Source organism: Neofelis nebulosa, chromosome 1 (genome assembly GCF_028018385.1).
Source record: "Neofelis nebulosa isolate mNeoNeb1 chromosome 1, mNeoNeb1.pri, whole genome shotgun sequence".
NCBI lineage: Eukaryota > Metazoa > Chordata > Mammalia > Carnivora > Felidae > Neofelis > Neofelis nebulosa.
The window spans coordinates 224,651,395-224,668,071 of NC_080782.1; the positions used below are offsets into that span (position 1 = coordinate 224,651,395).

Consider the following 16,677-nt stretch of genomic DNA (forward strand, 5'->3'; position numbering starts at 1 on the left):
AATAAAAGGGACAATAATAGCTTTGAAAAAATTAAGAGATGACAATTTCCAAAGAGACAATAAATTACATTTGAAATTTGTTCAGGATTGACTAAACACGTATGGAAATTCTGTGCAGCCATTATGTGGACAGTTCCAACTTCCGAAAAGGCTGTTTTTAAAATTTTGTTTACCAGATGATTCTTTGGAAACTTGGGGATAATTTCCTAGAAGATTAACATTGCATTTTCATGGTTGTATTCCTAGGCTAGCCCACAGAAGCCTTCTACCTGACCAAAGTAAACATGGTACTAATAATGAAACAGAGAACAATCTTCACATCCCTAAAATCTCCAAACTAGGCTTTTTGATTCCTAGCAGACTAAATATACAAGAGTCAGTACAGAATTACATCAGAAATAGCAATAAGAAAAATTTGACTTTTAGGAGTATCTCTGAAATTGTCTCCAGTAACTTGAAAATCATATTTTTATTTTTTGTTATACTACATTTTAAAAGAACACTGAGCAAAAAATAAGCTGTCCAAAATTCTTACTTTTTTTTCTTGATGTACTATGCTTGGAATTTTTGGTTTCTTCTAATACCTGTTCACCATATTCTGTGATGATCTGAAAATTTAAAGCAGAGAATTTAAAGATGTGGAATAGGCTTTTCTATAGACATTGCCATAATGTCATTTAATTATCAACATTCTTCCCCACAATCATATTTACAGTTGAAAAGTAAAAATACTGGGGTGCCTGGGTGGCTCAGTCATTTTCAGCATCTGACTTTGGCTGAGGTCATGATCTCACAGTTTGTGAGTTTGAGCCCCGCGTCGGGCTCTGCTGACAGCTCAGAGCCTGGAGCCTGCTTCAGATTCTGTGTCTCTCTCTGCCCTCCCCCACTCACTGTCTCTCTTTCTCTATGTCAGAAATAAATAAACATTAAAAAAACTTTTCTAATTAAAAAAAGGGAAGTAAAAATGCCATTTAGGGGGTGCCTGGGTGGCGCAGTCGGTTAAGCGTCCGACTTCAGCCAGGTCACGATCTCGCGGTCCGTGAGTTCGAGCCCCGCGTCAGGCTCTGGGCTGATGGCTCGGAGACTGGAGCCTGTTTCCGATTCTGTGTCTCCCTCTCTCTCTGTGCCCCTCCCCCGTTCATGCTCTGTCTCTCTCTGTCCCAAAAATAAATAAAAAACGTTGAAAAAAAAATTAAAAAAAAAAAAATGCCATTTAGAAAATACATATCATTTAGGCACACAAGTAGATGTTTCTATAGGTCTAGAAAAATATCTGAAAGCTTACACAGACAGATTCTGTGATTCTATTCTATTCTCAGGGAATAGCATTGCGGAAGGGAGAGAAGAAAGGAAAGGAAGTGTGTATTTTTTTAATACACTTCTGCATTATTTGCATCTTTATAAGCATGTACAACATGTCAGTGTTTAAAAGATAACAAATCACTTTACCACACTCGAAAACTGCTCACAGCGGATCCAACACATATCATACCTCTGGGGGTAAGCACTGGCGGACAAGTCGAGCCAAGGAACTTCTAGAGAGAAGTGTTGTAGCAGAAGGGCGATGTGAGGGGTTCCTCTTAAACATCTGCTTGATCAGATGCTGCAGCTCACAGGAGTACTGAGAAGGCAGTGGCCTCAGGGACCCCTGACATATTTTGAGAATAAGACTTTTCCAGCTATTTGCCTGAAACTAAAAGGTAAAACCGAACTGTAAGAGCAGATACAAGGGGAGAGGAGAAGTAAGAAATTACCAGCTCAACTGAATTCTCATGAATCATTTTAATTTTATAAATGTATCTGCTGCCTGGTCATTTTTTTTCCTGGGGGAGGGGGTTCCTTAAGGTACTATTTGAAATCTTACGTTGGGTTCAGAAGAAAGGTAAGCATAAAAGTGCAAAACTTCCCCACCTAGAGAAAGTCTTAGCATCAGTGCCAGCTTTGGGTACTCTCTCACTCATAATCAATGTGTTTGCAGATACACATTTTTAACATATTTTAAAAATCCAAGTAACACATACGTGTAGCTCTTTAAGAACTCAACAGTACTAACAGCCTTATGATAAGTGTAACATCCCTTTGAACCTCAAAATCTCCCAGGCCTGCCCCCCTGTGATGCGTACTCCAGACTTTTCCAGCTTTAGACCTCTACTGCCAAATCCCTTTTACCTTTCATGTCATCAAAGTAGCTTTTAAAATTTGATAAGCAATAGAATGGGATACAAAATGACATGCCAGAAAAACATTAAAAAAATCTCTACTGCATAATAGACACTGGAATGAAGATTAGATGTTGGTTAGCCCCGGTAATACTCAAGTAAGAACATGTTGGCATTCTGCCTTGGAAGGGCACTACGCTATGGATGAAATATACAGGTGAAGATATGAAAAAGGAAAAAAATCAACATATTACAAGAGAAAAATTCAGGTAGTGAAACATAAGCGTGAATCTGCTTTGGAACCATTACGCCACGTTTCTGCATTTCCTGAAGGTTGGAGAACTACTTTTGCCTCAAAGCAGATGAGAGAACAGACGGTGTGCCGAACATCGAGGCCCTACACTCCTGAATTCTTATTCTTGCTAGAAAAAAATACGAACAGGTATATGAAAGTCTACAAAAAAAAAAAAAAAAAAGACAAAATCAGGGGAATAAAGAATATAATCCTAAATAAGATACTGGAATTTTAAAAATTATTTGTATACAACAGTGGTTTTCCACTTGAGCTACACATTAGAATTAACTGTTTTAGAACCACTACCATCCAAGACACAATCAGGGATTTTAATTCGATTAGTCTGGCATAGGCCCAGACGTCACCATTTTTTAAGGTTTCCCAAATTGTTCTAATCATGCAGCTGGCGTTATAAACCACACATATTCAAGGAAGACAGCCTCTTACCCTCATGTGCCTTCACTGTGAGTTCCTTTCACCTAATGGTGGTGAAGGCTTTTTCTCCTTCATTCACTCTCATATGTTCTCAAGCACGTCTGTAAAGATGCTTGGTAGAGGGGGATGGGGATGGGTGAAATAGGTGAAGGGGATTAAGAGGCACAGACTTCCAGGTATGAAATAAATAAGTCACAGGGATGAAGAGTACAGCATAGGGCATATAGTCGATAATATTGTAATAACTTTGTGTGATGACAGAGGGTAACTACACTTACGGTGAGCATTTTCCATTGTATAGAACAGTTGAATCACTATGTTGTACACCTGAAACTAATACAAGACTCTATATCAACCATATTTCAATTACAATTTTAAAAATTAAAAATTGAAAAAATGCTTGGTTAGAGCCAAGTTTCAATCTGTGCCCAAAGAACAGAATTTATTACTACGCAAGGCTAAGACCTAACAGGGACTGGTATTGTTAGTTCTGTGTTAATAAACAAGTGCTCAATAAGCAGGGCAAGTCATTTAACCTCTTCTTTGCTACATTATTTCTTAAAATATCTTGAAAAAATAAATATAAAAATAATTTTTTCCACAATAGCCAAAAGGTGAAAATAACCCAAATCTCCAACGACAGATAAATGGATAAACAAAACGTGGTATAAACACACAATGGAATATTCAGTACAGAAAGGTATGAAATTCTGACCCAAAAGGAAAAGTACTGTGTAATACCACTTACATGAACTATCTGGAATATGCAAATTCACAGAGACAAAAAGTGGATTAAAGGTCACCAGGGGCTGGCGGGGAGGGACAGGGATGAGAAGTTATCGTTTAATGGGTACGGAGTTTCCTGTTTGGAGCCATGGAAAAGTTCTGCAGATAGGTAGTAGTAATGACTGCACAATATTGTGAAGTAATCGGTGCCACTTAAAATGGTTAACATGGTAAATCTTATGTTATATATATTTTACCAACATAAAAAAAATTGAGAATAGCGGAAAAAGGGAAGGAAAGGAGGAGGGAAGGAAGGAAAGAAGGCAGTCAAGCAGGCAAGCCAAACATACAACTACAAAAACTAAATCTTGGAAATTTCCTGTTAGTATATGCTACAAAAGGGGCTCAAGGCAAAGGTGATACCAATGGAATGAAAACTTGTGTATGAATTCATCCGCTAGAAGCTGGAGGAGGGTCAGTAATGTATCCTCCAGACTGACAAGGTACTTTAGTACTGAAAAACGAAGCAAGTCACTCGGTACCATTTACACTGAGTTTTATGCAGGGTAACTTACAGACGGGGGTGATGGGCGGGCGGGTGAGGCAGGAGGTGGATCCAGGCACTACACAACTATTCTCTGTCCCCATTCTTCACCCCTTCTCCCCAGCTATGCTGACTTAACCCCCAGCTTTTATGGAGTGAGGGGCATGGTGGTGAGGCCACAAGGCAGTTATCTAAAGTGGTGCCAGCTGTGAGCCAGAGGGAAGAACAAGACGGAAGGCCAAAGATGGAGTCTATGCGGTCAGCACTCCTACATTAACCCAGGAAAGCCAACTGCCAAGTGGAATCTGGTACATTCCTGAGGACATAGCCAGACATTACAAGAGGCTGCCTTTTCCATTTTGCACACCATACTTACTGGATGCTTAAGGGTACAGAGTTCATACAGAATGCATCCCAAGGACCAGATGTCACTGGAAGCATAAAGAAGCAACGTAATGACAAATGGGTTATGAGTGAATATGTGGAATAAAAAAAAAAAAAAAATGAAATATTACCTTTAATAAGAATAGGTGTCATAAGTAATTTCTAGCTATTAAAATAAAACATATGATAAAATAATAAAAAAAAATAAAATAAACTATATGGTAACTTTGGTCTAACACTTAGATATTTACTAACAGGAATGTTCACAATACAACTCTCTGTTCCCCAGCCCCTACCCTCCCAAATCAGGGTGGTTCCGGTATGATTTCAGCAGCATGTGGTACAAGAGGGTGTATCTGTGGACTCAGACTAGCGTAGTTGGAAGGACTTTAGAAGTCATGCAGTGCAGCTCCCACTCAGACCTGTGTACAGCCCCAGGCCCTGATGAACAGCGCTCAACCTCGGGTGGGGTCCACGCCCCTGCTGGCTGGCTCTGTGGGCTGGCCGTCTTCCTTATCAGAAGCTAAAATGTGTCTCTTGGGAACCCTCACCACCCCGTGTTAGCTCCACATACCTAAACAAAGAGAATAAGCCTACTCATCCCTCCACAAAACAGTTCTTCAAAAATCAGAAAACTGACTTCTCTAGTTTGCTCCACACGCCCACCCTTCTGCATACGAAGCATCCCCTTTTCCTCCATCACTCTCGCTGCCTAGTTGCCATGCCCCAGACTTTTTCTATGTGATGTTCTTTGCATTTTAACTAATGGCTTTAAGCAACCGTTTCCCCCAACTTTTTTTTTTTTTTAATTTCAAACCTACAGAAAAGTAAATGCCCGCATGCTCTTTCTTAGACTCCCCAATGTTAACATTTGCCACGTTTGCAGGCTATTGCCCTCTTCCATATAAATCTGAACCTCTTGAAAATAAGACTGCAGACAGCAAAGCCTTCACCCCTAACATGTTGATACGTATCTCCTAAGAACAAGGAACACTCTCCCTCATAAACACAAAACCATGATCACGTCTAAGAAATGTAACCTTAATTCAGTAATATTATTGAATATTTGTCCAAACTCAAATTTCCCCAATTGTCCTCATAAGTTCCTGGACAGCTGTTCTATTCCCAATTCACTCAATTTTACTCTTAAAGGAACCTATTCAGTATGGATTATCATGCCTTTCCAGAAATCAACTCGACAAAAGGTAACAAGAGCCTTTAGGTGTTTCTACTTCTAGGAATTCATGCCAGGAATGTGTAGAAAATAATGACCTATGTTTAGACACAACAGGTATATTAATTACAATACTGTTTGTGATGCTGAAAATTGGAAATATATCATTAGATCAACAACACTATTAACGAAGAGTTTAAATGCATGGTGAAATGAATATGATATAATGTAAAGTAAAAAAAAAGCAGGAAGCCAACTTGCATATAGAGTACATAAACTAGGTTTGGGGGGGAAGTGAATGGATGGAAAAAACACCAAAATGTTATTAATAGCAGGGAAAAAGTGACAGTCATATCCTTTCTTATATATCTCTCTATTTCCAAAATTCTCCCTGCTCATCCACTCCATCAATGCGCACGTATTACTTGTATTCAGAAAAATATTATTTTTTAAACCATAAGGCCTTAATATTCTCTCCTTATATTTAATTAACCTATCGTTTAAGTGCTCATTATCCAGTCCTGTAATGTTAACTCATTGACATAACCCAGTGGTCCCCGAATTCTGCTGCACATCGGAATCATTTGGGGATCCTGGAAATTACTGATGCCTGCTTCCCACCCCCAGACATTCTGATGTAAAGGGCAGAGCTGTAACCTGTGCCTTGGGATTTTCAAAAGTGGGAGTGGCAGAGTGTGAGAAGCAGTGTTATCATTCACACTGTCCCTAGACATGACTAGCCTTTCCTTCAGCATTTACCTTTGGCTCCTTTCAGCTCTGATTAAAACAGTTGGGAAACTGTGACTTTCATTTAGAAGCCTGGGCATTCTACATTGCTTTCAAATATGTAATTTTAAAGATCAAACTTCACTTGAAGGCTGCAGTGCCTGTCGCCAAGCGGTCATGCTTGCATCGAATTAAATACATTACTTACCTTTTATTGTTATAAGGCATGTTTTCCCAAATTTCTGGGGGCACATAATAAGGTGTTCCCACATATGTACAAGCAAACGCCATAGGACTGAAACCATAAAAAGGCAAAGAATGATTATAAAGCATTCCTGAAGAATGGAGGTTTTGATTGCTACAGAAGTACATACCTGGAGAGAAGACGGGCAGATCCAAAATCTCCCAGTTTTACTCTTCCATTTTGGGTGAGGAAGATATTCTGCGTTAAAAAAGAAGACCTCAGATTATGTCTTCCATCATTCACACATAAGGCAGAGATTTCTGGAGAAGCTGTCTTTCAAAGCCCACTGATGACAGAGATTAAGGGGAGAGATGCTGACAGCTGAGTCCCTGAGTGGAACACAAAAGGACAAGATACCCTCTTGACAGCTACATATTCCCCTGCTTGGAAATTCAGGATCCCTGCTTAGAAATCAAACAAGTGAGCTTAAGATTGTATCAGCAGAGCCTGATGGACCGCCTGGGAGCCTGTGTCAGCATGATGCCTCCGTGTGGCTGGTCTAGGTCTTGACCATTTTCCATCAGAGATCATATGGTCACAGTAAGCAGTCGCAAAGAGAGTGTGGATCATATTAACATATACTACTAAAGAGATTTAATGATCTTTTTCAGGTAGTACCTTATCTGGCTTGTATAAATATTAGGATGACAAATATTTCTAAGCTAAATAAAAATGTCCCAGAAGGAAACAGAATAACACAGAAAAAAGACTGAGTGGAACAGTTTTTGTTTCTGTTTTTGCTTTTAGGCCCCACAAGGTATTCCACTTACCTTGGACTTGATATCTCTGTGTAACACGCGTTTCTTGTGAATGTGATTTACTCCAAGGCACATTTGTGTAAACCAATTAAGTATCTGGAAGGAAAAAGGAGGCAATAATTGCAGGAAGGCAATAACTGGTTTGTGTTAACCCCAAATCCCAAAGAATCGTCTCTAGGCCTTAGTTGACCTGGGTTTTCCATAATGTAAATACAGAACTCCTAAAATTTACATAGTTCAACTAAGATCAATGTTGCCTGGAGAAATTCAGAAAAACCGTGAAGCCCATGTTTCATCATCTTACATATGATCTAAATAACAACTTAGTTCCATAAAACTCTCGCTATGGTTTTCTTGAATTCAACCAAATAAAAGTATTTCTTAAATATGTATATAAAGATAGTTCACCACTAAGGAATAAATACACTACTCCTTTTTGTAATCATTATGTCAGATTTTCATTTACTTTGTCAGAATGCTCATATGTTAACATTAAAGGATTTCATTCTATTGTCAACAATCCTGTGAGGTCAGCATTTTCTGCTCATAAATCCCCAGTCAATAGTACTCAGAATTTCCAGGTGCCTAGGGAGCCTATGTTTAAATGTCAAACTGATTTCTTTTTTCTTTTTTTAATTTTTAAAAAATAAAATGTTTTTTAAATGTTTATTTTTGAGAGAGAGAGAGAGAGACAGAGTGAGACTGGGGGGAAGGACAGAAAGAGAGAAGGAGACACAGAATCCAAAGCAGGCTCCAGGCTCCGAGCTGTCAGCACAGAGCCTGACATGGGGCTCAAGCTCACCAGCTGTGAGATCATGACCCGAGCGGAAGTCAGATGCTTAACCGACTGAGCCACCAAGCCGCCCCGATTTTTTTTCTTTTTTGCTATGGAGATTCATTCCTTTGAAGTCAAGGCTGACTTCCTTCTCTGGAACCCATATTTTTAATACCACAACTTCTAAATGAAAAATATTTATACCAATATACTTTCATAACATGCATTATTCCCTAAATCAAACTAAATCTCATTAAGGTTGTTTATTTAAATATTTTCCTTAGTCAATTCATTTCAATAGTATTTAATACACAAGTTTCCATTAAAAAGGCAGGAAGTACTAGACTTAAGGAAATGTGCTAATCTGTAAAAGGAAAAAGAGTGAGAATATATACTGTCAAGAAAAAGGAATTTACGCTTCATTCTTTGGATGATCCTGTAATGCAAAATAAATCCACCCACCTTCTGAAATTTCAATACAACACACTTGTGAATTTTAAATATATAGGGCAATATATGAATCAGACAATTTTGAAATTCTTCTAAACACGTAAGTTTTATTCCTTGATATTTCATAAACAGGGGTGCCTGGGGAGCTCAGTCTGTTGAGCACCCAACTCTTGATTTCAGCTCAGGTCTTGATTTCGGTTGTGGCTTCAAGCCCTGTGTTGGCCTCTGCGATGGGTGTGGAGCCTGCCAAGGATTCTCTCTCTCTTTCTCTGCCCCTCCCTCGCTTGCACTCTCCCTCTTTAAAATTAAAAAAAAAATTTTTTTAATGTTGATATTTTATCAACATATCTATTTAACTTCCTAAAGATATCTCAGGCAAACAGATCTTGAACACAAAGCTGTAGCACTGATAACGGAAATGAGTTGTTTCTAACAAGTGTGAATCTAACAAGTGTATCAGGTAACACAGGTACAATGCCTTTATTTGAACTTCTACAAATTTTACAAGGAAAGTTTGCTTCCAAACCTTGAGAGAAACTATATAAGTCAGTCTCTTACCATATCTTCAGGAAACAACTTTCCTTTCTGATGCTTAATCTTTTGCATGAGGTCCCCTCCGTCACAATACTCCATCACAATATACAGGTGTCCCTCAGCTAAAACAAAAAGAAGACTCTTTAGGAAAGCCTGGTGGCCACAAATCAAATTCTACATTGCATGTATTTGGGGGAATTCATATTTACCTTCAAATGATTCTTTAAAGGCAACAATATTGGGGTGTTTCATTTTGGCTAACAGAACAGCCTCCTTCCTAGAATTCCGTGTACCAGAGAAAGACTAGAAAAAGATTTAACACCATAAATGTAATACTTCATTTTAAAATAGATAGATTTACAACAATACAGTATACAGTTGACCTCTGAACCACACGGGGGTCAGGGGCAATGGCCCCCATGCAATTGAAAATCCACATGTGATATGTGACTCCCCAAAAATGTAGCTACTAATAGCCTTGCCAATAACATGCACAGTCAGTTATCACACATGTTGTATGTTTTATGTATTATATACTGTATTCTTACAATAAAGTAAGCTAAAGAAAAGAAAATGTTATTAAGAAAATCACAAGGGAGAAAAAATACATTTATACTACTATACTGCGTTTATCAAAAAAATACTCATATAAGTGGACCCATGCAGTTCAAACCTGTGTTGTTCAAGGGTCAGGCGTGCTTTGTATACTTCAATGCTAGATGCAGTTTTAAAGCACTGCACTTTGACCCAACTTATGTTTATCAAACTCTTAAGAGAAAATGTGGTGATTTTTTAATTATGGCTGTATTATGCTTAAGCTGACCCCTTATATCCTTACAAACATAGAATATAAACCAGTTTTAATACAGTCTAAGAGGGGTGCTTGGGTGGCTCCGTCGGTTAAGGGTCTGACTTCTGCTCAAGTCATGACCTCACAGTTGATGGGTTCAAGTCCTCCTAGGGCTCTATGCTGACGGCACAGAGCCTGGGGCCTGCTTCGGATTCGGTGTCTCCCTCTCTCTCTGCCCCTCCCCCACTTGCCCTTGCTCTGTCTCTCTCTCTCTGTCAAAAATAAATAAAAACAGGGGCGCCTGGGTGGCGCAGTCGGTTAAGCGTCCGACTTCAGCCAGGTCACGATCTCGCGGTCCGTGAGTTCGAGCCCCGCGTCAGGCTCTGGGCTGATGGCTCGGAGCCTGGAGCCTGTTTCCGATTCTGTGTCTCCCTCTCTCTCTCTGCCCCTCCCCCGTTCATGCTCTGTCCCTCTCTGTCCCAAAAATAAATAAATAAAAATAAATAAATAAATAAATAAATAAATAAAAACATGAGAGACATGTGGGGGAGGGGCAGAGAGAGAGGGAGACACCGAATCCGAAGCAGGCTCCAGGCTCTAAGCTGGCAGCACAGAGCCCAACGTGGGGCTCGAACCCACAAACTGTGAGACCATGACCTGAGCCAAAGTCGGACGCTCAACTGACTGAACCACCCAGGTGCCCCTAAAACATTTTTTTTAACATGAGCCTGAGCATAAATTTTTGGGGGAGCCAAGATGCCACTAACAATAGTTATCCTTAAAGAAAACCTGGGGCTGTCATGTTTTACTGTCTGCATTATGTTTCCAGACCACTGGCCCAGATGAAAAAGGAGACTGATGCGTTACTGTGGTAAGGATGGAAGGAGATGATTTACAAAAGAAGCTTCCAAAGCTGTCTGTCCCCTCACTTATTCTCCGAGGACGAAATCCTGAATGACTTATCTTTCAATTAAGAAACTGCCATTGACTACATACTAGCATAAGGGTTCTCAGAGCAGCACCGCCACCATCTGGGAACTCCTTAAAAATGCAAATTCACAGGCCCGCCTGGACCTACTCAACCAGAAGGGGGGGCAGCCATCTGTGTTTTCACCTCCAGATGACTCTCAAGCCACCTGAGAATCACTAAACGAGGTCAAGAATGCAGTGGGGAAATACAATTCTGAGAATTTTATTACGATGTCTTTGTAAAAACCTGATCAAGACATTATCAAGCTGCCTCCATGGCACATTCTTTTCTATGACACATTGTTTCTATGACAACTATGATAAACACTGAGAAGTCAACACCTTCCTCATCTTACAAGGAAATAAAACCCAAAACTGAGCCACAGAATACGTTCCCTGAGACCAAAGGTTGGCACTTTAGGTTTTTGCTCTTCATGGCATTTTTATGCTCCATTTTCATTAATATGACACCTGAGCTGCTGTTGGCAAAGATTCTTACCCTCTTAGGTGCGCAAAATTGGCAATTATTACAAATTATTCCTTGAGATAAAAGCAACAGCAATTGCCTCCTGGACTATTTTTCTCCCTTACTGTTAATTACAATATCCAAAAATTCATATAAAATATATCAATACATGCTGGCTCAGTCAAAAGAGCATCTGACGCTTGATCTTGGGGTCATGAGTTTGAGCCCCGCATTGGGTGTAGACATTTAATAAGTTGTATTAAGTAAATGCAACTTAAAAAAATATATATATATATGTACATATATATGTATATATATGTATATATCATATATATATGATATATACATATATCAAGACCTTGTAAAGCTAATGAATAAACTCATTACATCTTTTGCTCACAAAAGCAATTCCATGTTAAATCTCAAGAACTTATTTCCCGGGGCGCCTGGGTGGCGCAGTCGGTTAAGCGTCCGACTTCAGTCGGGTCACGATCTCGTGGTCCGTGAGTTCGAGCCCCGCGTCAGGCTCTGGGCTGATGGCTCGGAGCCTGGAGCCTGTTTCCGATTCTGTGTCTCCCTCTCTCTCTGCCCCTCCCCCGTTCATGCTCTGTCTCTCTCTGTCCCAAAAATAAATAAAAATAAAAAACGTTGAAAAAAAAAAAAAAGAACTTATTTCCCTGGCCAAATTGCATGTACACTTTCGACATGAGCTAATTGCTTCAGGAGGTACCTTGGGAAGCCTTATTTCCTTCATGGCAAACGTCTGATTACTGTTCTCTTGCTGAACCAAAAGGGCTCTGCCGAATGAGCCCTCTCCAATTACTCTTAGGACCAAGTAGCCATCCATGCTGGGCACCCCACAGCCCTCCTCCACTCGCACCGTCACCACAGCCTCTCCCAACCTGTATTCAAAAACAGAAATGTTGACAAATTTATTTTCAAAAGGCAGAATCAATTCAAAGTAGCTCTAATCACCCTAATAGGACGACAGCAATTTATTCCTTGTCTACCATTGAACAGGTAGACACTGAACACTCATGCCAGCTTTTATAATCCCGAATAAAAACCCCATTTACAGGGGCACCTGGGTGGCTCAGGCAGCTAAGCAACTTGATTTCGGTTCCAGTCATGATCTCACAGTTCCTGAGTTCCAGCCCTGCATGGAGCCCCACACTGGGCTCCACACCGACAGCATGCTTGGGATTCTCTCTCTCCCTCTCTCTCTGTTCCTCCTTCAATCATGCTTGCTCTCTCTAAATAAATAAATAAATAAACCTTAAAGATATATTTACAGAACTGTACTGCATTTATCAAAACATCCATGCATAAGTGAACTTGAGCAGTTCAAACTCGTGTTGCTCAAGGGTCAAGCGTGGTTTGTATACTTCAGTGCTAGATGCAGTTTGACAACACTGCACTTTGATCTCGCATGGTCCCTGCCATCGCACGTGCCCCAAAGCAGAGACCTCCGACCTCAACAAATGCAGGGTGGTGAGTCTCACAGAGTTACGCTGGCACACGGCAGAAATATCCAGAGGAGTTAGGAAAATGGTATTGAACTGAAGTCTGAAGGATGAATGGAAGTTGGCCAGGAAAAGAGAGAAGAGTGATGTAGGCAGAGGGGCTGGCATATTTTAAGAGCAAAAGAGACTGTTCAGTTCAAGGAAGTGAAAAAACTAACAGGCTGGTGAGGCAGACAGGGCCTTGTATGAAAGCTACTGTACGTCAAGCTCAGGTGGCTGGATTTTCTCTTTGGGGTAATTAATGTGCTGTCTCTGAAGGATTTTAATCAAGAGAGCATATTAGAAAACTCACTCACTCTGGCTGCAGAGCGAATGGATCGCAGAGGGGAGGGCGCCTGAGGGCTGGAGTGGGACTCCAACAATAAAAAAGGCACAAAAATGATGATGGAGTAGAAGAGGGTGGTGGCAATGGCGATGAAGAAACAAGAAGGAAATATGTAGAAAGAGTTGGCAAGGGTTTTAGCAATACATTTATGGGGAACAAGCTGGGAGAAGGGGACAAGGTAGACTCCCAGGTTTCTGGTATAAACTGGGTGAATGACATCATTCCCTGAAAGAAAGGAAAACCACAATGGTGGTGGTGGTAGTGTGTGTACGTGTGTGTGTGTTTCTGGCAGTGAGAGTGTGGCAGGGGCGGGGAAAGGCATGGTGAAGGGAGACATGTTCATTTTAAGACACGTTGAGTTGGAGATGCCTGGGATTAAGAAAGATAAGTACTGGGGCAGCTGGGTGGCTCAGTCAGTTAAGCCTCTGATTTAGGTCATGATCTCTCGGCTGGTGAGTTCGAGCCCCGAGTGGGGCTCTGTGTTGAGCTGTCAGCCTGTTTCGGATTCTGTGTTTCCCTCCCTCTATGCCCCTCCCTTGCTCACTCCGTGTCTCTCTCTCTCTCTCTCAAAATTAAAGAAACATTAAGAAAAGAAGAAGAAGAGATACGTAGAGCCTTTGAACTTCAGTGTCCCTTTCTGTATTTCTAGGATGAAGCAGTTAGCTGGATGGATCACAGGTAAAAGAGAATGAATATAAAGTTCCTAACACTCTGCCTGGTACAGAGGAGACCCTGGATAAATGGCAGCTATTATTATTATTATTATTATTATTATTATTACAATTTTAGAAAGATGATGCGATTTTTTTCACTGTAGGAAAAAAAAAACTCACTAGAATGAATTACCTTAGCTTTTAGAAAGCGTACTTGTAGTTTTGTTTTTGTTTTAAAATCACACCACAAAAAAAAAAATTAAATAAATAAATAAAATAAAATAAAATCACATCACAAAGAATTATGAGGCACGGAGAGCTCCGTAGGTAAAGCAAAACTCACAAACCAAAACCTACATAGTACAGGGACCTGTAAAATGCCATTTATATTCATGCGTGTCATAGAAGGGCCAGGAAACTCTAGAAATTTCTGCATATTGACCAACTTAGATGCATTGTGTTCAAAACCAATTCTTTTCAGGAACATTCAGGTTTTCAGTATATTCAGGGATCTGAAAGAAAAGTTCTTTGCCACTATTCTAATTGACTCTTGGTACTACCCGATTTAACAAAGGGGCCAAGTTTTCCCATGTTCCTATTCTTTTATTCTTCAGGGTCTTTATTTTATGTAATGGACAGTAACCGATGAGGAAGGGCAACCACTGATTTTTCTTAACTGAAAACCAGCATTTATTTGGTCCTTTCTGCCCATATTTGCCCATTACTCAATATTAACACCCATATTTCAGTAAAAGACCTGTGTATATTCTGAGCGTCACAAAGTCCCTTTGCATGCCTCTCCCAATCAAAAACTAGTAAAAGTGATTTGCAAATGGCCAGAAACGGGAGCACGGGTGCAAAACCTTGGCATTCAAGTTTAGAAGGTGTCGCGTGCGGGTGGCCAGCCGCGCCCAAATCCTTCCTCCGGGAGAATCCGCGCCACCTCGCAGTCCTCCACCTGCACCTGCGGTGCACCTGCGCGGCGCCGGGCGCCCAAAGGACCCGAGGCTGCGAGGGAGAGGGGGGAGGGGACCTGCGGGCGAGCGGCCCAGGCCCGGGGCGGAGCTGGGGTGTGGATCCTCGAGCGCCGAGAGCCGGTCTCCCGCTCGCCCCCGCCGCGCGAGGGCATCGCCCACTCCAGGGGCCCCAGGCCGCCACTGCGGTCGCGCTCATTCTTCCAGAGTCTCCGTGCCCGGCGGCGGCACCGCTTACCAGCTTCCCCGGCGACCCGAGCCGGCTTCTGCTTCCGCGTGTTTCCGCTGGGCGGGCCCAGCAGGTCGTCTCTCGGGTTGCCGGTGAAGGAAGGTCCCCGGGTTGGGCGGGAGGCGCTGTTATCGGAGTAGCCGGGCCTACTAAGGGCCCGTTTTAAAAATTGTTGATCCACGTTGCTCTAGAACAATGCCAGTAACATTGAGGGGAAAGAATCTTCCAGCAACGTGAGTTTTGCCTCCAATTTAAGCGAACAGCTCATGTAGACCAGTTTCTTGGGCCCAGCATTCCCCTTACTAGCTGAGTGACATTGGGCAAGTGTGGAGAGGGAAACAGTCCCCCCAACCCCCATGTCCATATCCTTCCCCATGGAAGTTGTAGATGTTAGGTTCCATGGTAAAGGCAGTTAAGATTGCAGGTGGAATTAAGGTTGCTAACCAACTAACTCTAAAATATGGAGATGACTGGATTCTCCAGGCAGGCCCAGTGATCACAAGGGCCCCTGCAAGTGGAAGACAGGGGCAGAGTAGTGGTCAGAGAGATCTGAAGATGGAGGTCGGGGCCATCAGCCAAGGGATGCAGGAGGACTCAAGAAGCTGGAAAAGGCCAGGAAACAAATTGCCCCCTTGAACTTCCAGAAGAAACACAATCCTGTCTATACTTTGTTTTTAGTGCAGTGAGATCTAATCCAGACTTCTGACTTGCAGAAGAGAATACATTTGTGTTGTTTTAAGCCACTGTGTGGTGATTTGTTATAAGGGCAAGTCTAGAAAACTCATACAGCAAGTCATTAAACCTCTCTGTGTATGAGTATAGGACCTGCCTCATAGGAGTAGTGTGAAAATCAAAATGGGTATACGGTAAAACCTTGGATTGCGAGTAACTTGTTCTGTGAGTGTTCTGCAAGACGAGCAAACATTTCTAATAAATTTTAACTTGATAAAGGAGCTAAGTCTTGTAATAGGAGTAGTACATGATGCTGAAAGTCACATGATCACAACTGAGCCAAAGATTCTTCTCTCTCTCTCTCTCTCTCTCTCTCTCTGGGATTGTGGGTGATGTCTCCCATGCTCTGATGCTGGGTCTCAGGCCATTGTGTTTGGCAGAAATCAGTGATTTTTCAGAATGTTGGAAGGTGCCCACAACTGGCACTGGTGTATTTTTTTGTCACTTCAAAGCACCAATGGACAGTCCTTTGCTTTTCCATACAAGAGTAAGCTTAGGAACACTTTGCTTCATTCTAGGTCATTGGATGGGTTCCTTGTTAAAGCTGCACAAAAAGAAAAAGATTCCATTGAGCCAAGAGACAGCCGTGATTCTGTTAGTGATATTGAAAATCGTCCTACACAATAACCCTCCTCTCTTGTTGTCTCCCCACATCAGCCATGAAGGTTTTCAAAGGTAGGTGCAGTTAATTTTTCTTTATATTTTGTATTTTCTTTATTATTTTGTATTATATTACAATCTTGTTATCATTAAATTTTTTTTTTATTTTTTTTATTTTTTTGAGAGAGAAACAGAGAGTGAGCGGGGGAGGA

General features: G+C 41.2%; 1 protein-coding gene across 5 annotated transcripts in view; it reads right to left on the reverse strand.

The window, feature by feature from the left end:
* Window positions 1–15,243, reverse strand: part of NEK3 (NIMA related kinase 3) — a 26,117-nt gene extending 10,874 nt beyond the window's left edge. Inside the window, exons 1-10 of one of the 5 annotated variants that reach the window (XM_058686485.1) lie at window positions 15,143–15,243; window positions 12,160–12,331; window positions 9,414–9,507; window positions 9,229–9,326; window positions 7,458–7,541; window positions 6,818–6,885; window positions 6,652–6,738; window positions 4,536–4,590; window positions 1,493–1,693; window positions 536–608 (exon numbers count right to left, since the gene is read on the reverse strand). In XM_058686485.1, coding sequence (XP_058542468.1) covers window positions 536–608; window positions 1,493–1,693; window positions 4,536–4,590; window positions 6,652–6,738; window positions 6,818–6,885; window positions 7,458–7,541; window positions 9,229–9,326; window positions 9,414–9,507; window positions 12,160–12,276 — 877 coding nt within the window. In that variant the 5' untranslated portion in view covers window positions 12,277–12,331; window positions 15,143–15,243. The other 4 variants (XM_058686480.1, XM_058686474.1, XM_058686469.1 and 1 more) reach the window with 4 other exon arrangements.
* Between the last annotated feature and the right edge of the window lie 1,434 nt (window positions 15,244–16,677).